Source organism: Rhodnius prolixus, unplaced genomic scaffold, assembly GCF_049639745.1.
Source record: "Rhodnius prolixus isolate KJV_2025 unplaced genomic scaffold, Rpr scaffold_6, whole genome shotgun sequence".
In the NCBI taxonomy this organism is placed as follows: Eukaryota; Metazoa; Arthropoda; class Insecta; order Hemiptera; family Reduviidae; genus Rhodnius; species Rhodnius prolixus.
In genome coordinates, this window is record NW_027411634.1 from 34,740,884 (window position 1) to 34,767,195 (window position 26,312).

Consider the following 26,312-nt stretch of genomic DNA (forward strand, 5'->3'; position numbering starts at 1 on the left):
GTGAAGAAATACTTCCCGTGAAGCCGTACTTCAGTATAAATAATTTAGAAAAGCAATAAAATAAGCAATTTTTAGCAAAAAAAAAAGTTAGCTGACCTTAATATTCAGGGTGATCCATTTAAAACGCACCAATCACCAATAACTTTTTAGGAAAGCGGAAATCCGGTAAACCCCATTAAATAAACTACATGTTTTTCGGTCTAGTTTTCAAATTTTGCACCCCCTGATGCTGTATCTTCATTTTTGGCGGAAAAAAAAACTGCTCGGGGTTTTTATTAGGACCACTGGTTTTGACAATGATTGTGAAAACTACGCAAAAAATTGTGAAAAAATGACGTTGACCCCGTTTCGATATCCCTAATATTTGTCGAGATATTTAAGATCATAGTTACAATCTTTATCTATTCATGATCGGTTTTCAACGTTAATTTTCCACCAGAAATACACCAGTTTTGTGAGGTTTTCTGACTGCAAAAAATGTTATTTGAGACGCAAAGAACAAAAGTAATAATAATTGAAGATTATAAAATATGTATTGCAATGAATCAGGATAAATTTGTTTTATCATCAAATAAAAGCAATCACCACATCAAGGTAATGTACCACGTATGCAAGGTGTCTTGACCTATGATTAGGGTTTATTAAAAAGTTTATTGTCGGGTTTTGTTTATAGTCTAACTTAAACTGAGTATCAAATTTAAAAATTTCTTGTTTTTGAGTTGGATTATCCGCCCACACACACACAACAATTTGTAAATGAGTACTCCAAAAGGCAGTGGTCCATTAACAATCAGATCGGACACTTCCCGTAAAAATCAGTAGCGACATTTTCGATACATCCGTAATCTTCTACCTAAAAGAAGGTATAAAATTAAAAACCCTTTCCTTTTAATGAAAACTTTAAAAAAAACCAACAGGCTCAAAATTCACTGAAGAGAAATGAAATCCTATTTAATTATTTTAAGCGTCAACTCCAGGATCAGAACTCTATTTACTTAAAGTAAAATGAAAAAAAACTTCTTAAAAAAGTAGAAATTGAATTAAATGATTCCACTAATTGATTCCCAGGACGAGAAGTCCTCAGTACTTCCTGCTTTACGATCTCTCCATTATTTACATTTAGCAGTCTTAAAATAAAATCCTTCGGGATGAAATCGCCCAGCTCAGCATATAAATTTCTTTCCTCTTTCCCTTCTGCATCCTTTATTGTCCTTCTGGGCCAAAACTTTGAGTCTATATGTAGTAAACTTCTCATTTCCAGTAATCTTTCTTGCGAAGGCTAGCTAGGTGAGAAATGTGACGATTATCTATATTATCTGGAGAGATCTAAGAGTATGGAAAAAATGGGAATAAAACGATTGAAATTTACTAAAACATAAAGTATTACCTACATGGGATCATCTTAATTGAGTTAAAGATAAAAAAAAAAAGCCAAGTAGCCACTTCTTCAGGGTTCCTGGCGCCCCTGCGTGTCTCCCAGCCTAACAACACCAACATTTACATTGACAGCCTTAACACTCATACATTACGCGTAGAGTTGGTTGTCGTGTGCAACTCAAATAGGCGTCCACTTATTCCTTCGGCCTCATATCTTCACATTAAAGCTTTGGATAGCGTTGGCCTTTGTCCCTACCAAATACTTATTCGCTGATACGCCCAGGAGAACTGCTTACTCTGCATGGAGAAGTAGACATCGTTCAATGTATTAAAAAAGGAAGATTAAGTTGGTTAGGACATGTGGAGAGGATGGTGGATAACCGCATCCCTAAACGCCTATTATATGGAAGGCCGGGAGGCGTCAGAATAAGAGGTAGGCCAAGAATGGGATTTGAGGCAAATGGGTGTGCGATGATCTCCATCTTTGCACTGAGGCTCTTCATGGAGTGGAGAGTCTTGGTTGAGGAGACCCTGGTCCTTTTAGGACTGTAGCGCCGAAGAGGAAGGAAGGATACGCCAGGTTAAGAGGGTCAATTTAAATCTAAAATTTCCACTATTGTGTAAAAGCTGTGGTTAACAAATTTTGGTAAAAAGCTTCTTTGAGAATGGTCTTTCAGTGTCAGTTTGTTAGTTCGTATTTTGAGCCAATTTCTTAGGTTCATCACTACTGAGTTCATCAGTTTTGAAAAACTTAACTAATTCCAAAATATCTTCTAAAGGAATATCTCAAAAGATTCACAGCATACAATAAACAGATAAAACAGTGTAGAACCTTTGAAGATTTACAACGTTTAATTAATTTTTTATATTTTTACAAATCATTAACATTTGGAACAAAACAAATAAAACACCATGTAACCTCCTTCACTCAGACAGCAAGTGTAGACGATAACGTGAACTGGAAACATCAAACTGAGTCCACCTCTAATGTACGTAAGTCCGAAGTCGGGATGCAATAAACATGAGTTCTAAGACGAATCAAATTAGCGATAAGAAACATTCTATTGATGTTTTCGAAGTAAATTTAAAGAAATAAAGAAATATATTTCTTCCATTAACATTTACATTTGGCGGATTTTCCCATTCATTTCCAACTTTTCTTATTCACAGTAGAAAGAAAAAAGAGAAAAGAAAATTTTTAAATTAAACTTTTCCTTTTTTATATCGATATATATCGATAATAGATTCGAGAATTCCTTTTATGCAAGCTTCTCCTTGTCTTGCACTCTCTCACAAATTCCTAAGAATTCGAACAGACAGGAGGAGAGAGAAAGAAAAACTTATTAAAATTATGTCCTCAAGATAAGACTATCAAAAGAGACGAACTTTAATTTCTTTTCTTGGGTTGGGGTGGCCTGAGCGACACATAAAATCTCTTTAAAGCGCAAGAAAAATATAATAGAAATTTATGAATAAGAAATCTGAGATATTCTACTGTGATTTCCAGCGACTCCATTTTAAATAAACTTGAAAAATAAGCTGAGCTTTTTTTTGCTCATTTTAAAAAGAATTAGAAGTATAACTTTTTTTCACAACCAATGATTAAAACAGTGGTTCTTAACCGGCGAATATGGTCCAAGTGTTCCGCGAAATTTCAACTTTAAATGTATTAAAATTTAGAAACTTAGGAAAGATACGAAAACAAAAAATTGTTCGTTTTTTTTTTATTTTGAATTTAATTTTAAGTTCTTGCTAAATACCGAATTTCAAATTATTTAATGTTAGTGTTCCGCGAGAAAAATATATACATATAATTGTGTTCCGCGTCTATGAAAAGGTTAAGAACCACAGATATAAAGGGTTGAAAATTTTTTGGGTCATGAAATTCCGTAAAATTATGGCCGTTCTAAATCTCCCACTTGAACCACGTATTGTTATGGAATTTTGTTCTCTTATACACTTTGTTTTTCTCAATTATAAACTATAGTTATTTTGTGCAAAGACCAAAAGGTAGAAGATATAAACGGTTGAAAATTTTTTGGGTCATGAAATTCTGTAAAATTATGGCCGTTCTATATCTCCCACTGTGAACCACGTATTCGTATGAAATTTTGTTCTCTTATACACTTTGTTTTTCTCAATTATAAACTATAGTAATTTTGTGCAAAGACCAAAAAAGGTAGAAGATATAAAGGGTTGAAAATTTTGTGGGTCATGAAATTCTGTAAAATTATGGCCGTTCTAAATCTCCCACTGTGAACCACGTATTGGTATGGAATTTTGTTCTTTTATACACTTTGTTTTTCTCAATTATAAACTACAGTTATTTTGTGCAAAGACCAAAAAAGGTAGAAGATATAAAGGGTTGAAAATTTTGTGGGTCATGAAATTCTGTAAAATTATGGCCGTTCTATATCTCCCACTGTCAACCACGTATTGGTATGGAATTTTGTTCTCTTATACACTTTGTTTTTCTCAATTATAAACTATAGTAATTTTGTGCAAAGACCAAAAAAGGTAGAAGATATAAAGGGTTGAAAATTTTGTGGGTCATGAAATTCTGTAAAATTATGGCCGTTCTAAATCTCCCATTGTGAACCACGTATTGGTATGGAATTTTGTTCTTTTATACACTTTGTTTTTCTCAATTATAAACTACAGTTATTTTGTGCAAAGACCAAAAAAGGTAGAAGATATAAAGGGTTGAAAATTTTGTGCGTCATGAAATTCTGTAAAATTATGGCCGTTCTATATCTCCCACTGTCAACCACGTATTGGTATGGAATTTTGTTCTCTTATACACTTTGTTTTTCTCAATTATAAACTATAGTTATTTTGTGCACAGATCTATAAATGTAGAAAATATAAAGGGTTGAAAATTTTTTGGGTCATGAAAATCCGTAAAATTATGGCCGTTCTAAATCTCCCACTTGAACCACGTATTGTTATGGAATTTTGTTCTCTTATACACTTTGTTTTTCTCAATTATAAACTATAGTTATTTTGTGCAAAGACCAAAAGGTAGAAGATAAACGGTTGAAAATTTTGTGGGTCATGAAATTCTGTAAAATTATGGCCGTTCTATATCTCCCACTGTGAACCACGTATTGGTATGGAATTTTTTTCTCTTGTACACTTTGTTTTTCTCAATTATAAACTATAGTTATTTTGTGCACAGATCTATAATTTTAGAAGATATAATGGGTTGAAAATTTTTTGGGTCATGAAATTCTGTAAAATTATGGCCGTTTTAAATCTCCTACTGTGAACCACGTATTCGTATGAAATTTTGTTCTCTTATACACTTTGTTTTTCTCAATTATAAACTATAGTTATTTTGTGCACAGATCTATAATTTTAGAAGATATAATGGGTTGAAAATTTTTTGGGTCATGAAATTCTGTAAAATTATGGCCGTTCTATATCTCCCACCGTGAACCACGTATTGGTATGGAATTTTTTTCTCTTGTACACTTTGTTTTTCTCAATTATAAACTATAGTTATTTTGTGCAAAGACCAAAAAAGGTAGAAGATATAAGGGGTTGAAAATTTTGTGGGTCATGAAATTCTGTAAAATTATAGCCGTTCTATATCTCCCACTGTGAACCACGTATTGGTATGGAATTTTGTTCTCTTATACAATTTGTTTTTCTCAATTATAAACTATAGTTATTTTGTGCACAGACCAAAAAGGTGGAAGATATAAAGGGTTGAAAATTTTTTGGGTCATGAAATTCTGTAAAATTATGGCCGTTCTAAATCTCCCACCGTGAACCACGTATTGGTATGGAATTTTGTTCTCTTATACACTTTGTTTTTCTCAATTATAAGCTATAGTTAGTTTGTGCAAAGACCAAAAAGGTAGAAGATATAAAGGGTTGAAAATTTTGTGGGTCATGAAATTCTGTAAAATTATGGCCGTTCTATATCTCCCACTGTGAACCACGTATTAGTATGGAATTTTTTTCTCTTGTACACTTTGTTTTTCTCAATTATAAACTATAGTTATTTTGTGCACAGATCTATAATTTTAGAAGATATAATGGGTTGAAAATTTTTTGGGTCATGAAATTCTGTAAAATTATGGCCGTTTTAAATCTCCTACTGTAAACCACGTATTCGTATGAAATTTTCTTCTCTTATACACTTTGTTTTTCTCAATTATAAACTATAGTTATTTTGTGCACAGATCTATAATTTTAGAAGATATAATGGGTTGAAAATTTTTTGGGTCATGAAATTCTGTAAAATTATGGCCGTTCTATATCTCCCACCGTGAACCACGTATTGGTATGGAATTTTTTTCTCTTGTACACTTTGTTTTTCTCAATTATAAACTATAGTTATTTTGTGCACAGATCTATAATTTTAGAAGATATAAAGGGTTGAAAATTTTTTGGGTCATGAAATTCTGTAAAATTGTTGCCGTTCTATATCTCCCACTGTGAACCACGTATTGGTATGAAATTTTGTTCTCTTATACACTTTGTTTTTCTCAATTATAAACTATAGTTATTTTGTGCACAGATCTATAATTTTAGAAGACATAAAGGGTTGAAAATTTTTTGGGTCATGAAATTCTGTAAAATTATGGCCGTTCTATATCTCCCACCGTGAACCACGTATTGGTATGGAATTTTTTTCTCTTGTACACTTTGTTTTTCTCAATTATAAACTATAGTTATTTTGTGCACAGATCTATAATTTTAGAAGATATAAAGGGTTGAAAATTTTTTGGGTCATGAAATTCTGTAAAATTATGGCCGTTCTATATCTCCCACCGTGAACCACGTATTGGTATGAAATTTTTTTCTCTTATACACTTTGTTTTTCTCAATTATAAACTATAGTTATTTTGTGCACAGATCTATAATTTTAGAAGATATAATGGGTTGAAAATTTTTTGGGTCATGAAATTCTGTAAAATTATGGCCGTTCTAAATCTCCCACTGTGAACCACGTATTGGTATGGAATTTTTTTCTCTTGTACACTTTGTTTTTCTCAATTATAAACTATAGTTATTTTGTGCACAGATCTATAATTTTAGAAGATATAAAGGGTTGAAAATTTTTTGGGTCATGAAATTCTGTAAAATTATGGCTGTTCTATATCTCCCACTGTGAACCACGTATTGGTATGGAATTTTGTTCTCTTATACACTTTGTTTTTCTCAATTATAAACTATAGTTATTTTGTGCAAAGACCAAAAAAGGTAGATGATGTAAAGGGTTGAAAATTTTTTGGGTCATGAAATTCTGTAAAATTATGGCCGTACTATATCTCCCACCATGAACCACGTATTGGTATGGAATTTTGTTCTCTTATACACTTTGTTTTTCTCAATTATAAACTATAGTTATTTTGTGCACAGACCAAAAAAGGTAGAAGATATAAAGGGTTGAAAATTTTTTGGGTCATGAAATTCTGTAAAATTATGGCCGTACTATATCTCCCACCGTGAACCACGTATTGGTATGGAATATTTTTCTCTTGTACACTTTGTTTTTCTCAATTATAAACTATAGTTATTTTGTGCACAGATCTATAATTTTAGAAGATATAAAGGGTTGAAAATTTTTTGGGTCATGAAAATCCGTAAAATTATGGCCGTTCTAAATCTCCCACTTGAACCACGTATTGTTATGGAATTTTGTTCTCTTATACACTTTGTTTTTCTCAATTATAAACTATAGTTATTTTGTGCAAAGACCAAAAGGTAGAAGATTTTAACGGTTGAAAATTTTGTGGGTCATGAAATTCTGTAAAATTATGGCCGTTCTATATCTCCCACTGTGAACCACGTATTGGTATGGAATTTTTTTCTCTTGTACACTTTGTTTTTCTCAATTATAAACTATAGTTATTTTGTGCACAGACCAAAAAGGTGGAAGATATAAAGGGTTGAAAATTTTTTGGGTCATGAAATTCTGTAAAATTATGGCCGTTCTATATCTCCCACTGTGAACCACGTATTGGTATGGAATTTTTTTTCTCTTGTACACTTGGTTTTTTTTCAATTATAAACTATAGTTATTTTGTGCACAGATCTAAACAAGTAGAACATATAAAGGGTTGAAAATTTATTGGGTCATGAAATTCTGTAAAATTATGGCCGTTCTAAATCTCCCACTGTGAACCACGTATTGGTATAGAATTTTTTTCTCTTGTACACTTTGTTTTTCTCAATTATAAACTATAGTTATTTTGTGCACAGACCAAAAAAGGTAGAAGATATAAGGGGTTGAAAATTTTGTGGGTCATGAAATTCTGTAAAATTATAGCCGTTCTATATCTCCCACTGTGAACCACGTATTGGTATGGAATTTTGTTCACTTATACAATTTGTTTTTCTCAATTATAAACTATAGTTATTTTGTGCACAGACCAAAAAGGTGGAAGATATAAAGGGTTGAAAATTTTTTGGGTCATGAAATTCTGTAAAATTATGGCCGTTCTAAATCTCCCACTGTGAACCACGTATTGGTATGGAATTTTGTTCTCTTATACACTTTGTTTTTCTCAATTATAAGCTATAGTTATTTTGTGCAAAGACCAAAAAGGTAGAAGATATAAAGGGTTGAAAATTTTGTGGGTCATGAAATTCTGTAAAATTATGGCCGTTCTATATCTCCCACTGTGAACCACGTATTAGTATGGAATTTTTTTCTCTTGTACACTTTGTTTTTCTCAATTATAAACTATAGTTATTTTGTGCACAGATCTATAATTTTAGAAGATATAATGGGTTGAAAATTTTTTGGGTCATGAAATTCTGTAAAATTATGGCCGTTTTAAATCTCCTACTGTGAACCACGTATTCGTATGAAATTTTGTTCTCTTATACACTTTGTTTTTCTCAATTATAAACTATAGTTATTTTGTGCACAGATCTATAATTTTAGAAGATATAATGGGTTGAAAATTTTTTGGGTCATGAAATTCTGTAAAATTATGGCCGTTCTATATCTCCCACCGTGAACCACGTATTGGTATGGAATTTTTTTCTCTTGTACACTTTGTTTTTCTCAATTATAAACTATAGTAATTTTGTGCAAAGACCAAAAAAGGTAGAAGATATAAAGGGTTGAAAATTTTGTGGGTCATGAAATTCTGTAAAATTATGGCCGTTCTAAATCTCCCACTGTGAACCACGTATTGGTATGGAATTTTGTTCTCTTATACACTTTGTTTTTCTCAATTATAAACTACAGTTATTTTGTGCAAAAACCAAAAAAGGTAGAAGATATAAAGGGTTGAAAATTTTGTGGGTCATGAAATTCTGTAAAATTATGGCCGTTCTATATCTCCCTCTTTGAACCACGTGTTGATATGGAATTTTGTTCTCTTGTACACTTTGTATTTCTCAATTATAAACTATAGTTATTTTGTGCACAGATCTATAATTTTAGAAGATATAATGCAGTGGTTCTTACCCGTTGTTCCGCGAATATGGTCCAAGTGTTCCGCGAAATTTCAATTTTAAATGTGTTGAAATTTAGAAACTTAGGAAAGATACGAAAACAAAAAATTGCTCATTTTTTTTTTAATTTGAATTTAATTTTAAGTTCTTGCTAAATACCGAATTTCAAATTATTTAATGTTAGTGTTCCGCGAGAAAAATATATACATATAATTGTGTTCTGCGTCTATGAAAAGGTTAAGAACCACTGGCTTAAAAAATTGTACTTTTTGGCATAGGTATGGTTTATTTGCGATATCTTGTTAGGCGCCACAATAGAGGTAAGAGGCTAGACCCGCAATGCTGAGATGTATTTTTGGTTAGTCGGTTCGATTCCCGCTGGTCTAAGCCTTAGATTTTATTTAATGGTTAATTGTGAGAAATTTATAGTAAAGTATGTTAGGCGGTTATAGGCTAAACCCGCAAAGCGAAGATGTATTGTTGGTTTAGTAGGTTCGATTCCTCAGGTTTAGGTGACAGGCATTTTGTATTAGCAGTTACTATTTCACATTTAAAGAATATCTTCATAGTTTTTCTTTACGGGAAATAGCGGAAAAACTTAATGTATCTTGTCTGTAATTATGGAAATTCTTCAAAAAAAATAAATTCTCAAATACTTGACGTAACTTGCAGGATCATGACATTGGTGAGGCAAAAAGTACTCATATTTCCTTCAGAACACATCTTTAGTTTAGGTTGTTACTAAGATGGTAACTTTATCAAAGTTTGAACTAGATATCGCCACTAAAATCATACTTTAGCAGGAGCTAAGTCCGTTCCCGCCAATAATCAAGGAATTCCGCTTCAACACATAGCTGGGATACATTTACGAGGCTAGTACAGTAATTATATGTTCGGCAGGATTTATAAGGAGTAGGAATGATTAATTAATTATTAAATGGAGATTCGCCATCTTCGAGAAAAACCAATCATGGCTAGTATTAGGATTGGTTGGACGAAAAAGTAGGTTACTCCCAACTGGAAGACAGTTGATACTTCCATTTGGGTCGCTAATTATCCATTTTGAACTGGAATTTGTTCCTTATTTGAGCTCGAAATTGTTCCTTGTAATACTCTGGTCTGTGAGTCTTTATGGCAGAAATTTTAAACAGGATTTTTTTGAAATAATAATTCTATTACGCCAAAGAGGTATGCAAAATCATGAATGTTGAGAACGAGCACCTAAAATTTCAAACAAACAGAAAATATTGCTTAGACATCACACTCTATTTAATAGAAAATCAATAGTGCAGACCCCACTATAGTTAGTATTATTACAATAAAGTTAGTATTGTTTGTATTGTTAACATAACATATTTGTGCGATAACTGATTGATTTTTTTCCATTTCATTTATTAGTCCAAAGAGGTTTTTCTTTTCTTTTTTTTTCCTATTTTTAAACACAAATAGAACAAATAATATTGATTTTTAATAAACAATAAATCACTATAACATGCAAAACATGTCGATGAATGAATAGTGAGGTGAATTCGTTATCACCGGTGTTATAAAATAATTCATCAATTGTTATCGCCAATAATATTGATTTTATGACAATTACTATCAGCATAAAAGATCATTTTGTAGAACTACTATTATAGTTTAGTGGGTTATGTTAGGATATTATATTATTTATGGAGGCCATTTGTTTAAACACAATATTCTAAAGAGGCGGAAGTATCCCAGTGAGGGTTACTTTTTTTGAATGCACATGTTTTTTTAGGCGAATTGGGTATGAAGTTTTATTTTTTTTAACTGTCTGCATTAAAAATACTAAGCGGGTTAAATAAAACGATAAATTTTGATTACTAAAACCTCTTCTTCTTACACAAAATCCTAATACTAATGCAACCTTAAGGACGCGATCTTCTAGGGGGGATCTTCTAGGTTCCAGAGTTTCTGCAAATTAAATAAGAGAATATAAACTTAAAATCTTTGGAGTTTATCCGTTGTAATGCGTGCGGGTTTATTGTATTCTTGACCCATTTCAGAGATTCATCCAATATCAGAGGTAGATTTTAATCAGTTTGGTGTGGTGATACAGTAAGATTACTCTAAGTCTACACTGAGACGGGAACACAAGTGAATTTAAAATCTTTACACCAAACTGATTTGATTAATAATGAATATCCTAAGCCGGGCAGGTATACAATAAATATGTGTTCTACGACCGGATATAAGCAAAGCAAAGACCAGCACTGCCAACCTAATCTCATTTTTCTACCGTAACTTCAGAAATATACACGAAAGTTATAGTAAAACACAGTTAAAAATTGTTAGATACATTGCTGTATCTGGGTTCTAAGTTGAAAATTGGATGATCTCTATGTAATTTAAATAAAAGTAGATTATAACAACATGGTTATAGGTGACTTCCTGCCTAATACATACACACAAAAATAATATATTGGGTTTTACAGATGAAACCTCAAAAGGGAGAACAAGAACAAAATCTTACGAAAAAAGAACAAAAGTATTTACCAACATCACTTCAGAATTACGCAACTTTTCTTCATAGTTAGATGGGTTTTGCACTATCCTCATACAAGCTATTTGAAGCAAGTCTTCAAGGTTCACGAATTAGGTACAAATTCAGATTAGATTAATTTTGTTATGAAATTTGTAAATGGCAGTAGTCCCCCTTTTGTTTTTGGTTAGATTTATCTAGCTGCCCATTCTGAACTAAACATTGAGTTAAAATTAGCTCTGGAGAAGAGTAGCCTATTCAGATATTAAGGTCATTTTGCAGAAAATGATCTCCCTGATTGTAATCTTAAATCAAATCCTAAGCTGATTAGTTTTGGCTTTCAGAATGTCAACTCTTCGTTGTCGAGATTAATTTGTATCATTAGCGAAATTAACTCAGTTATTCTCGTCTAGTTCCGTTATCTGTATTAGGTTTTAGTGGCATTCAGCATATGTTACCAAATGAAAGTACAAAAAAAAATGCAACTGTCTCAAGTGCAGAATCTTCTGAACCACTTTTATCGTAGAAGATGGAAAAGTGAGAAACACAACCATTAGGCCAATAATAAGAGAAAATTCGTCCGGTAAATCCAAGCAGAATACTATTGTATCCAGGTTCTTGATTGGAGAAGGGAAGAAAAATTGTCTCCTATTATGACGCACACTCTCCCAAATTGCAGAATATGCAGTACATAGTGCAGACACTTCATTACCATAATGCAACTTCCACTGCTCTCTATGGGCATCCATTTCCGTCCTACTCCTTCTCCTAGAATGCAAACTGCAGGTTGCAGTAGAGTTCGTCAAAAAAAAATGTATTCCTTTATGCACAACTGAGCTTCCACTATCTCCCTGATTGTAATCCTAAATCAAATCCTAAGCTGATTATGCCATCATTATGCCATTTGAATGCTAAAAACCTTTATTTTTATTTGCTTATCCGTTATGAGACAAAATTACACCTATTTATGATTTTTTTGTGTAGCTCAGAAATTCAGATGGCTTTGATTTTTTTACTTGCATCTCAGATAAGGTGTTGAAAACTGCAGTTTGCTGCACCGTTTCCTCATACTCTCGGTTTAAGTTCCAGCCAAGTTGTTCCTCCAGCGTGTTTGTAAGTAGCACGTTAAGCCTGGAGTTCGGCGGTTTACATCGTACCAAACTGGTTTCAGAAGCCAGCCTTTACTTCAACCTCTTCTAAAAGTTTATCTTGGAGTTTGACTCGACGTCTAGCTCTTTCCAATGTCTGTCTACAGGTAAATTGTTCCGCAACCTCCTAGCAGTACAAGCTAAAGTTTATTTCAGCCAACAATGCCATACGCTAGTCTGAAATCTAAACAAAATAGATGACAATATAAGACATTATGTTCCTACGACTTTTCTACCATTTCATCGTTTGAAAATATGAGATCTTCCGTGTTACGGTCCTGCCTAAACCCTTGCCGATACTCTCCTAAGGATATTTCACCATCATATTTATCCAATAAGTACCAGTCTGCTGAGATCATGATGTACTTTTGAAAATTGTTTGCAGCGCTTCTGTTTTGGGTTGCTTAATTAACTTTAAGTTAATTGTTAAATTTAATAATTAGTCCATACGTCCTTGAGATCGATTTCCACACTGCGGGTACGACAAGCAACCCTGAAGATCTGAGTAGTTCTTTCCTTTACAGACGAAAGACAGGTTTGAAAGCTGGATAAAACTGGCTGAAAAGTACAATCTTAATTTCTGTTTCTCCTATAATAATGTTTCATTGTGGAAGAATCAGTTTGCTATTCTGTCAAATAAAATAAAGATAGTTCATCGGGAAGTGAGTGTTACAAGCGCCAAAGATTCCAATAGATACCTTTTTTATAGAGAGCTTAATTTTAATGCTGGTCTATTTTCTTTTTCATCTCAGACTACAGAATTAAATTTAAAAGAATTACGTTGGCTGTTTAAGATGAGATGCGAACTGCTCTATTTGAATTTTACCCCTTGGGTTGACAGGGAGGTAGAGTTGTGCTCACTATGCAATTTAAAGGCCAGAGAGGACATAGTCCATTTTTTGGATGTTTGTCCTATCTTGGCAGAATTTAGAGTGCGACACCTCGGTGTTCGTTCTCTAACTTTGCCCAATTTAAGAGAGCTTTTAAACTCTACTAACTGTCTCAATCTTATTAATTACGCTCGCTCTGCCTGGTTGTACAGATACCAATTAATTCAAGAGTTTAATTATTAGTTTATGAAGATGTTCATGTTTATTAATTTTATTTTTGTTTTAATTTTCTGTTTAGTTTTTCAATGAATGGTTATTTGTACTTTATGGAGGCGATTTTCTTTTTTCTTTTTTTCTTTATCTTATTGGTAATATTATGTATTTTCTTGTTCTTTATTAATAATAGGTTTTGTTTTATACAATTATCATTTCATTAAGTCACTTCTTGTTTTATTTTTGCTTAATTATATTATATTAAAAAAGCACCTAACTTCCGGCTGACGGATTACCAAGCCGTATACGCTTTTGTTTTGTTTTGTTTGCAATTCTAAAGTTTGTAATTATTCTCAATAAAGTGTCTTATTTTTTTTTTTTTTTTTTTTTTTCTTTGGCGCATCGACGACTAGGCCATTAGCGCCCCTAGAGCTATTTTCTTTTCTCGGACCAGGATGGCACATGTCTCTCTTCCCGATTTGCGTCCAACCAATATCTCATCCAGTGAGGCATGGCGGAGCCCCGGGTAATCCGACCTAGGTCCACACTTCCCTTCATAAGTTATCGGCCCAGCCGACAAGAGGGAGTGCGGGTACCCTGTGGTGCCATCCTCTTCTTACCAAACTCATTCGTCTTATCTCGGTTTTATTCACCACTTAAAGGCTATTTGCATCTATTATTCTTTCCCAAACTATTCTAGCTATCATTTTTGAACTTTGGGGTGTAGTACTCTTTATATATTCCTACAACCCTTAAAATAAACTAAGCCTAGCAATATGTACAACATTTACACTCATTCATACCTACATTCTTCTTAATTAAAACATTCATGCTTATAAATGCGTTCATGCTTATAAATACATTTACACTTATAAATACACTCTTGCTTATAGATACACTCTCGCTGATAAATACACTCTCGCTGATAAATACATTCATGCCTACTGATATATTCATACTTCGTCCATCCAGAGGGGAGAGTACTCGATATTCCTCTCCCCTTTTATTAAACTAACCTATTAGCTACCCTAATCCTAAATTTTATCATAAAATTGAATTTTCTTCAAAAATGCAAATAGCCTTTTTTTTGTGAGAAGACCCTATTTCTAGTACTGCACGCATATCATCTGGCAAACCTGCTTGAGCTCTTTGTTGACGCAGGGTCTGGCACTCTTCCAACACATGTGCCACAGTCAGCCTTTCATTGCACCATGAGCACCTCGGTCTTCTAGCCCCAGTAAGGAGATGTCCATGGGTCACTCGAGTGTGTCCAATTCTCAGCCTCGTAATTATAACCGACTCTCGCCGCGGGAGATTCTCAGCTGCTGAACGTTGCACCCGTGATTCAATATCTTTAAGTTTTTCATTGACGCAATCCCACTGATGCTGCCATTTTCTAATTATAATTTCTCTTATTTGAGCTTTTAGATCAGTGGGTCGTACAGGGATGTCACTTCGTATTTGATTAGAGGCGGCACTTTTTGCCGCCTGATCCACTTTTTCATTGCCAGCTATGCCAATGTGGCCTGGTACCCATGTGAACATCACTCGTTGACCGTGAGATTTCAGCTGAACTAGAAGATTATATATTTTCCTAATAAAAGGGTCCAGGGAGAATACATCCGAAAGAGCTGAGAGTGCACTTAATGAGTCCGAAAGGATCATTACCTTATTGTATCCATTATCCAGTGATCTTTGGAGAGCCTGAACGATTGCGTATAGTTCTGCTGTGTATACAGAGCTATATCGGGGTAGTGTCCACGTTTCTGTTATTCCATATGTGAATATGGCACTTCCTACGCCGCTCTCCGTCTTCGACCCATCTGTAAATATGGGTCGATACTCTTCCTTTCTATGTAAAATATCTACAGTGTCTTATTATTATTATTATTATTATTATTATTATTACAGACGAAGAAAGGCTTTCCTTTTTCACTAATTCATTTTTACATCGTATTTTAGCCAAAGAAACGAAAGTGACTAATTATAATCTGGGCAGTCTCACTTCTGTCCTTGGCCAATAAATAACGTCTTTCCAGAAAGTTCTAGGGATATCATGTCTTTCTCTCCTTTATATACACATCTATAAAAACTCAAACAGAAAATCTTGGACATCTTAAACGCTTACCTTGACTCGTTGCCAATCTTTTAACCCTTTATTTTCGCTTTTTAAAGCTAAACAGTTAGTTTCAACTTGGCAATGTTTCCCCCCCCCTTCAATTCAATGTTGTAATACTATATTTATAAAATTGTCAGGTTACAAAATTAAGTAATTACTGTAATTAAATTCTGTCATCCAGATTACATAAGAAATGTTCAGCTTTCTTTACAACAAAATCTCATTAAATATCATGTTTGTTTTTGACTTGTTAATTACAAAATAGATTTCCAAGTTCTATTGAAATTGTATAAGTTTATAAATTTTTGATAATTTAACGAGATTGCTTCAGTAATATTTTGAATGCTTGATCCATTTCCAGTTCTTCGCTTCTCTGCAAAACTGGAAAACTTTTTCTTTTAAACCATTTTACTTGTGTTGAACAATCTTCTCCAGTCATCAACACCAACTTTATAAAAAAAAAAGTCAGCTGCAAGGAACCTGATTGTTAAAGAATAATTTACTGCGAAATCTTCAGTTTAGTAAAGTAGTAAAGTAAAGTAATCGCCTATTTTTTCAGGCGGGCTTTACGTCCTACTACCAGTTAGGTGTCGTGGACGTGTAGGCGACTAGCAAACATACTTTACTGTAAATTTCTTTTATTAACCATTAAATAAAATCCAAGGCCTAAGACCGGGAATCGAACCCAGTACCATAATACATATTAGCTTCGCAGCTCTCGAAATCTTCAGTTTAGTACCCTTTATTTACCTGAACTGAACTTTTTCAGACATTCACCATAAAAACATAGCAACCTTAAAGGAAATATTATAATATTTGGAACCTGAAATTAATAAAAATGCTAAGCAACTTTGATTTGGAATAATTAGTGTTTCCAAACGGTTAATAAACGGACAAAGGATCGTTATTTTAAAATCAATAAACTGGTTAGTTTTGAAATAAAATATAAATCTGAATAAGAGGAGAAAACTAAAAGAAGAAAAAAAATGTTTTTCTTAAATTTGAAGAAAAGCTACCATGAAAATATCACTGAGATAGAGAGAGAGGGAGACGTAGATGGACTAAGAAGTAAAAGTTTTGCAGAAAAGACACGCTGGAGTGTGAGTAGGCGAGATTGTAGGAAACCCTGGGTTCATTAAGGACTGGAGAAGAAAGTTAAAGTTAAGGAAGGAGTGCTTTATGAAGGGGAGCAGAACTCTCTTTGTGGCTTTAGCCTGGCAGTTGTTGGGTCGCTAGTTGGATAGGAAAGTGTGGTGTGTTTAGTGGTTGGTCGGACGTTCTGAAAGTCACGGACTTAAGGTCTTAGTTCAGTATTTTCTACAACAGTCTCTAAGAACTACACTCCTGCTAGAGTAGTAATGAAAAGTGTACAAAGCTCGCTATGTCAGACTGTACAGTCGCACCCACCCACACACATACACCAAAATGGAAGGCCCTCGTACCACAGCCCTTATTATACTACTCTGAAGATGAAATTATGACGAAGTAGTGAGCGTGTTGGATGGCGTAAGGCATATTTCAAGCTGCTCTATTACCACTGTTATTACTCGTAATAAAACGAACGTGTAGCAGCATATACCCTACTACTTTCAACCCAGTAAGTACTCCTGGTTGGTCTTTTCACTCCATTATACTAGCAGTTTTACCAACCAATCGATTATAAGTAAAATAATGGTGCGAACTGTCACACTACCCTCCCTAACCTCCACTTCTATGCTTTTCCTTATCAATTTCCCTTTGAACACAGAATTATTCCTGAAACTGCTATTTGATCATAGCATGCTAGTTTTTTTTTTAGTCATTCATCCAATTTAAATACATCTTCAGTGATTAAATCATCACCTTTACGCTGAACAACATCCCCAAACTCTTGTTATCTCCTAATTTGATTAAACTCCCTTTAATTGTGAACTGTACACAGATTCTCTTCATGACCTTTCTCTCCTAAAAGCGCAGTCTTGGAGAATATAGCCTAGATCTAGTGAAGGTTAAGCGCTACGATTGCCAAGTGTTTAGTGGCGCCGCCTGCAAAGCTAAGATGTATTGTTGGTACTGGGTTCGATTCCCGATCTGGTCCTTGGCTACCTAGTTTGGTAGTTGGACGTAAAGCATGCCTGATAAATAGGCAAGGGTTAGTGCGGTATTCTACACTATGAACTAGTGGATCCCCTACTAGAGCCAATGGTTGTCCACTTAACTTGTTAACAGTTTAACCAGATTTTTTATGAAAGTTCTAGAAAAAGCAACGGGAGCTAGCTGATAGGGGCAATCATTCCAAGGGGCTAATTGAACCTTCCTATTTGAATAACTAGCCTAGATATTCTAAGAAGATGCGCCTTAGAGGTTTGTTTTCTTATATTTCCGTCAGGCAGCTGCAAAGGCTTCGCCGAGCTAGTCTCAAGTAGTTACCAAATTTAATTCACGCCACCTACCCAACGTTTCTTAAATTTTTTGTGGAGTGCTCACTCTAAATTAAGAAAATGGGGCTTTTTTTGGGAAGTTCTAGGAAGCTACAAGCCAGTATCCAGAGTTAGACACTCGCTTATGAAACCCATCCATTCTAAATGGCTTTCCCAATTAAGAATTTGGGAGTTTTCTAGGAGATGTCCCTCTAACTCTGGAAACATTTAATAATCACTTAGTCAATGTAAATTATGTGCCATTATTATTACGGTTTTATTAAGTGAATGGTAACGTATTGATTTGCGCCGAAATACTTTTGGAACAGGGATTAAGAGAAAATAAGAGATGTTATTAAATGTTTAGACATTTGATTTGGTTAATATTTCTAAGGTTATCAATGGAAAAAATTCACTACAAATTATAGTTCTGATCTATTGACTAGAGAAAACTACATCTACAAATATTAGGAGTTTTAAAATTAATAAAGACGATGGAAGATTTTTCTTGCTTATTTTTCCTTTTTGTTGATCTGATATCTGTGAATATTTAGGGAGATTTTTCGTAGTATTTCCGTTCGACTGTTGGAAGCAACCTTCGACTAGTCTTTAAGAAAAGAGTCTTATTCGACTGCGTCTATTTCCTCTTCACAGTCCTTATTGAGTTCTTCCTCTCGGTTCACCTATTCCAATCTGTAGAAATTCCAAGACAGCGACAAAGAATAAATAAGAAAACAAAGTTCTCGCTTCGTTTCTCTTCATTTTATCCCCCTCTCTACTAATTTTATTTTTACACTTTATATTTATTTTTAATCAGTTATTCCGGATTGCAAATTCTAGATTAAATATTATCAAACAATTCCCAAAATTAAGTAATATTCATCTTCTACGTTGCATAACTTGTTTTAACGTTCTATTTTTTAGTATCTTTTCCGCAAACGTGTAAACTAGATGAGCGGAAGTACAGTTGATCCTTTCAGAGATGTACTAATCACATACTTCTGGTAACGATTAAAGAAGCAGATTTCCCAAGAAACCAAATGTTATTACTTTTACTGGTAAACTGTCCAATAAAAAAAAAAAGTGAAGTTTGTATAACTCCAAAACTCTAAGTTTACGTAACTTTCTTTGATTGGTGAAGTAAGTAAATTGGTTTGAACCTTAAAATGCCTGCCCTTAAATGACCTTAAAACGATCGCAGAATGTTCACCTACTAGAAATGATTTAAAGTAATAGGTTATGGCGTTTCCTCACGATTGACGATTGAGCTAATACCGTAATAACGTTTTTTTGAGTTTTCCCCTTTAATAATAAATATTTTCTAGTAAATTTTCCTTGTTTACGAAGGCTTGCAGGAGACAACCGAAAGTTTCTTTAAAACACATTTCCTTTCTAAACAACGGAGAGGACCGGACATAGAAATGTTCGGCTAATATTAGACAGCCGATAAAAATAGGTGCTTGGAAAAGATATAAAGATGGTAGCAAGTCTAGTCGTAGATCAAATATTGTAACACCAACGTTTCAAACTATATTTAGTTTCATCTTCAGGGTTGCAAAACATAAACCAGAGATCTGGGTGTTTACAAATTATCTACAGTTTAGCTTCAGTTTATGATTACGTTTTCAGATTATGTTTTGTATTATTTTTAATTTTGAATTGAGAACGTCTTAGTTTCTCCATGGTAATCTGTAAACAGCCAGGATTACTGGTTTTTATTTTGAAATATAGTTCGAAACTTTGGCGTAAAGATTTTTTTGTATAAACTGACAGAAACTCAAGATCCTCTCAGAAACAATATCCGTAAACTTTAAATCTGGGACGGAAGCAAAAGTAGGTAAATACCAGAATATATTGCCAGAAATATGGACGACCAGAGATTAAAATTAGAGTTTGGGTTCCTTTGGCCGGAACGCAAAGTTTATCTTGGCCTTAATTTTGCTCCGATCATTTTATTGTGGCTTCTTATTGGCTGAACTCTCGGAAAAACAATCTTCTTTGTAACAATAAACAAATATAAGAGGAAATGACGTAATCAAAGATTATACATTTCTGAAAAGAAAAAGAAATCCCTATTGAAGAACATGTTGGGTTTAGACATGGTTTCTAATTGGATCATTGATAAGATACTTCTTTACTTATAAATGTAAACAAAGTGGCGTATAAAGAAATGACGTTGACTGATAATTTAATAACATAAAATGTATACATAGTTATGCAATTACTCGAAGTCTACGAGGAAAACCTTAGAGAAAATTCAACAAACAGCAATCACATATGTATTATATATAATGAAAAAATGGAAAACATTAAAAAAATGATTGGCTAGAAGGACGAGGAGAATGCTTGGCTTTCAACTCCATGCGGACGTCAAGAAATCGCCGCTAGAAGTATTCTGGAATACAAACTTCAATTAAAAATAACAAACAGCTGATTTTAAAAAAGTCTTTCTCATAAACATTTTATTATACATTCTAGTAAACTTTTAAAGATATTGCTGCAAGGATCGGTCTAATGTCGGAGAGAGACATGCCTCAGGGAATCATAAAAGTTAATGTTTTGCGTATGTAGAGATACTTGGCTCTTAAGACATCCAATATCAGGCAGATAATTAAAAAGTGAATAATATCATCTTTATTTTTTCCACAAAATGGGCAGGGGGAATCAGTATTAAACTTATAAACCCTACCGAGGATATAGAGTTGAGGCTTCTTCTCAGACATTAATCTTAATTGGCTGGCAACTCTGATCATATCAATGTGACATTCAAAATGAACGTAAATGTTCACCTAAACCAAAACTGCTAATATTCCTAAGGAAAGTGTTAAATCTGGCGTTTAACAGAGATTCAACATCCTTACTAATAAGATTATTGTTAAATCTTGCCATGATATCAGTCAGTTTACCATTCGGTATGCGCTGTTTTTCCCAGACATCATCAGAACCAATAATCTCAAATTGCTTTCGCAAATCAGTTGTCCAGTTAAAAGGGATGCCAGGGCTATCAATGTTTTTTAGTTTACATAACAGCGTTTTTTACGTCAGAGAAGGATCACAGTAAAGAGACAAAAAAACCGGAAAGAGGTGATGAATTAGGATGTCTTACAAGATTTACTTGTAATAAATGACCTGATTAGGTCATTATTTCGCTGTAAGCTCCAAAACTTTTCAGCAAGGTACTATTGGCGAACAATTTATTATTTAACCTTCAAAATTTACGCCAAGAAAAGATCATCAGTTACGAAAAGAAAAATTCCAAAGAAATTTTTTCGCAGAGAAGAGGAAGTAAGATCCCTGGAACGTACTGTACACTCACTTTTATACATGGCGGAAATGATTCATCATTCATCATGTGGCGCGAGCGAACTAATAAAAAAAAAAAAAGAACTGGGTACAGAGGCCAACGATCTAACATGGAGCCTAATCTTTAGAACAGACTTTATCTCCAGATCCATTAGCGTCTGCCACAGCATCACTCTCTTCCTCTCCTTACTTGGTTTTTATTTTTTATCGTATATTATTGTGTCTTTAAACATACATCATGATCATGATATTTGTCTAGATTGGCTCTTTAATGCTAAATGCTAGTACTGTAAATAGATGTTCGAACTATCGCTTCAAAAGCCAGCGGACCTCTGATAACATTGCTTAGCTTGCCAAAACGCCGTGACATAGAGAACTAAATCTTGGTTACACAAAATATGACAAAAAAATCCAAGATTCCTAGGAAGATGTGGCATTGTATTCTGCTTTGGTCTCATCAGAGAGACCGGAAATTCCTCAAACGGAAGTACCTATTTTACAGAATCGATTTTTTTTTCACTTTTTTTTCAGATTTTTCCGAAAATGATGCAGTTTCCTTAAACTTTGAACTGAACTCAAAGAGTCTAGAAGTTTTATATTGAATATTTCTGCCAGGAAATCTTAAATAAGGGCCATTCAAAGACTGATGGCTTCCCTTAAAGTCCTATTTCAGTACTTTTCTCTGCGAAGGAGAACTAACTGTGTTGCTAAACCATCAAGATTCAAGAATATTCGAAACCCGGTATGAAGTTCTCCAAACTTCATCTTCAATACTTGATGACCTATTTAATTTGATTTTAATAATTTATCCAGCTAAGTTTGTTGACGACTTTTCGGATTCAAGATCTATGGGTTCGAACTTTGAGAATAATAGCTAGAGAAAGACTAGCGAGTCTTGAATCCTGATTTAATCTTTCTTTTATAGAATTAAAAACATTAAACTGATAAGGCTGGTAAACTGAATGCCTCCATAACTCCAGCACATTATAGTGCACATGTTCTGCCTCGAGGGTAATGTACCAATCGATTGTAGAATACATCACGCGACACGATGGTCACATTACCTGAACACCTCCATTTCACCTTTATGTCGTAAATACTTCCAAACCTACCACATTCAACGCTAAACAATGACCTACATCTCGCCAAACAACTGATATAGACAGATATACACTTAAAGGTTTTATCAGTATCGATTGACAGTTTTTATTTCCTCTATTATTTTTGATTAATAGAATTAATACATCTTCTATCTGTCTATATTATTATTATTAATAGGACAAGGGACGGGGCCCTTGCTTCCCAAGTTACCACAGCCTAAAGGCTTATTGTATCATCCCCTAGGTAATCCAATAGATAAATCAACCTCTACTTACTACGTCCTAGGTCTTACTCACCAGTTTTTGCTGTGGTATAATCCCGTCTGGCAGCAAAGTGCCAAATATCTCATATCGCGAAGTCAAAGAGGATATGAGAAGCCATTTCCTGCTGATATAGTCTAAACAGGGTTTACAGGTTATACAACCCCACCTTGTGAAGCTATTTTCTGTACCTGCTTTGCCCTGTAACGAGCCCAGTTACACAGAATAATCTTGATTCCTACCCTAGCTTCAGGGTATCCTTGGTACTTGATTTTACACAAATCGGGCATAACACACTTGTTATGTATAATTTGGTCGTATATATATATATCCTCCAAAGCCATTGCTTAAGAACTGTTCGCACGATGCTCTTGGTAATACCAGAGTGGATGCTCCACTTCTGCTAGCTGATGGCCCTTATTACGTCTGATGACCCGACAACCAATAAAAAGATGCATCAGAGACTTCCCACAATCCCAAACAAGGGACGAAATTGTTCTGCAAGCTGTCTGGCTGTCCGAGAAAATAAGGATGTTTTTTTACCTTTAGAAGTCTCTTCTCAAGTTCTCCTCAGCGCAGGTTTCATAGATTTCTGTTTAAATTAGATCAATTTTCTGAACTTATATATAAACACTCACACGATAATCTGGCTCATCAGATTAGGTAATTACGTTCCCTCGAAACCAGAATATTATTAAGAATGCAGTCTACTTCAATATAATAAATACTCCCTGAAACAATTAGACTCTGCTGAAGGACGAGAGACGTCACAGATCTGTCTGAAGAAAGTTCCAAATCCAAGGACTTGGACAAGTTTCAGCTAGTTGCAAAAAGCCATTCTGTTCAGTTCCAATTCCGGATGGACTGATATTCCAACTCTATAATTCGGTAATACAATCGATATTCATTGTCAAGTATTCACCCCTTGAAACCAGCACTTCCTGAGAAAGATCCCTGAGGAATATGTTGCAAATAAAAGTACGTAATAGTCCAACAAGAAGGAGATGGAAAATTTTCAATGACTTTTCATGACGGATCATTCAATTTACTCCGAATTTTCTTTTACGTATTTAATTGCCAGTTATACAAATAGTGAAATTAGATTTTGCTTTAAATTTTTTTAAGCAAAGGTTATTAAACATTTCTTGCTTTAACCAAACAAATATTCAAAAAAAATGTGGAATTATTAAATCAGTTTAATTTGTGCGAATCATAATCAGCAATCAATGCTACTTCTTGTCATTATTTTCCATTTTTAAAATCTTCATATTACTATTTCCCTAAATGGGATGGCCATTGTTAATTTGTTCTTATTCATGTTTCAAGGAAAGTTAAATCAAAAATACCAAAAGGAATGACACTTATTTGACCCTCATTTACATAGCATTTCCTGCCTCTGCAGTCCTCTTGCCCGTTGGTAAAAATAGTAAAGATTCTTTATAGCTTCTTTTCTAAATTTAACACATTCTAAATTGTAAAAAAAAAATAAAAAAATGGATTTTTTTAACAACCTAATTGGCAATTTAATTTTTTATGGTCGATTATATTTAGTAATAGATATAATTAAGACAATCTGATGTTAACGCTGATAACTAGACCTAATACTTCTTTCTGGCAGGCCTAGAAGTCATTCTGTAGTAGAAGCACTTCCGGTGTATACTGATAATCTTCCTGTTCGGAATTTTGTTTAGACAATTCGTATTCAAATATTACGCAGGCGATGGAACAATATCTAAAATGGCACCTAGAGGAGACTTTACTTCACCTCTCCTGAAGAACCCCTAACAGATAAAGTTGACGGGTAAAAGATTTGAAATAAATGTAGTAGCCCTAAAATTTTCAGCCTTAAAAAAAAAATTGTATCCCTAAAAAGGTGTTCTTCTCACATAAACTGGACTTTCGCTTTAAGCCTTTTGGTAGTTTCAAACAGAATTCACTTCCTCTGCACCAAAATGGTATTCACTTCCGACTGCTGTTCACGTACGCTACTTAGGTTTCTTCATCGACTAACGTCTCACATGGAACCCCAAACGACAACAATCACAAGAACTTACCAACGATTTAAACTTCTATCACTGCTACTTAGATGACAAGAAAAACTGCTGCTAGACTGCAATCGATTGAATTACGAAATATAACTATATGGTTCGACCAATCTTTTTAATTCCCATCGATTCCAGCCTTTTCAACTCTAAGAACAATTATGATTATTAACATAAATTTAATAAACATAAAATTAGATTACAGGAATTAGATTAGGGACTCGCACGAATCAGGCAGGAGCTGTATGCGCTGTTTAAAGAAATAGATGTCAAATTTACGAGATTGGCTAGACTGAGCTGGACATGTGGTTAGGATGAGCGACGACGACATCCCAAAAAAAAGGTGACGAACCAGCACCTCCTTGGTGCCAGGAAAGTTGGGAGGACTCGTGGTCGATATTGGATATCACCAACTGGAGAGCGGCAGCACAGTGCAGAACTGACTGGTGGAAACTGGTTGAGGAGGCCAAGACTCAGCAATGAGATGTAGTGGCGTTGGATGAAGAATTAGATAAATTCGCCGAAGAGCTTAGCGCAGAAGTAATAAAAATATAATCTTTAGAAAATGTTTTAATCGATTAGACTCTGAATCTTGGCTGAATGAAGTTTTTGAAACTCAATGGTTTGATGGTGAAGATATGGAAGCAAAAAGAGACCGATTGATTAAGATTGCAAAAAGAGAAAGATTGGCTGAGAAACCAGAGAATTATGACGTCTAAAAGGAAGGACACCGTAGAAGAGAGTCATGAGGAAACAGTGATGTATCGGTAACATTACAGTAGCGATATGGATTCGCTGGAGTCACTGCAACTTCCTAAAGTATCTAAAGTTAGCGAAATATCAATAGAATGTTCCTGAAGTTGGATCCAAAGATTTACTTTGGGTGAGCAACATATCAGGACATAGAGGATAGAAAAGACAATCGTAGCGAGCGGATATAATTATTAAAAGTTGTTACAGAAGATGAAATCTGGATACAAAATCCTCTTATATACTCCTGATGAAAGGATTGTCATTTTCAAATAATTATAAATTTTGGCCATATTTAAACGAGAGAATATGTATCAATAGCCCATTTTATAACATTAGGTATTTTTTCTTTTTATTAAAAGGAAAAGAAAAATCTCAGTGCTCGGAGAATCGACTCCTTTCTGGGTAAAAAAACTTCATTGTAGTAAGAGTCTTATATAAAGTTTAGAAAGAGTCTTATATAACAAACTTACTTAAAAGTAAGCACTTCCGGAGTTACAGAAGACAACGGTGGTAAGAGCAGTTTCTTGGGAGGTTCACTGAGAGTGAGATGAAATGATAACGAAGAGAAAGAAGGTGGTGTGGTTTTCTGCGCTGGGGCCCAGTTTGCCCTAAACGGCTTGTGCAAGATATCGCAAGCTGTCTACGTTAAAGTAGTAATGCCTTTACGTCTGTTCACTCGTACATCATAGGATAAGAATGGTATATAGAGGCACGCACAGGCGGACACTATATATATAACAAACCTCCCTACCTCTTTTACCTCTTTTTGCACGTTTTTACACGCTCTCTTTCCATCGTAGGTGCGCTCGTTCGCCGGCAATAACTCACTCGGCACGCCA

At 34.2% G+C, this 26,312-nt stretch overlaps 2 protein-coding genes across 2 annotated transcripts in view; both read right to left on the minus strand.

Annotated features, from left to right (window-relative positions):
* Nucleotides 1-26,312, minus strand: part of LOC141460304 (uncharacterized) — a 762,362-nt gene that overhangs the window by 686,840 nt on the left and 49,210 nt on the right. The gene's annotated exons all lie outside the window — the stretch shown is intronic.
* Nucleotides 14,541-15,161, minus strand: LOC141460454 (uncharacterized). Its single transcript, XM_074140451.1, has one exon. It carries the CDS (start codon nucleotides 15,159-15,161, stop codon nucleotides 14,541-14,543), a length of 621 nt encoding a protein of 206 aa, XP_073996552.1.

Excerpts from the sequence above, each read along its gene's own strand:
- LOC141460454 (XM_074140451.1), bottom strand. The coding sequence starts at position 15,161 with ATGATCCTTTCGGACTCATTAAGTGCACTCTCAGCTCTTTCGGATGTA.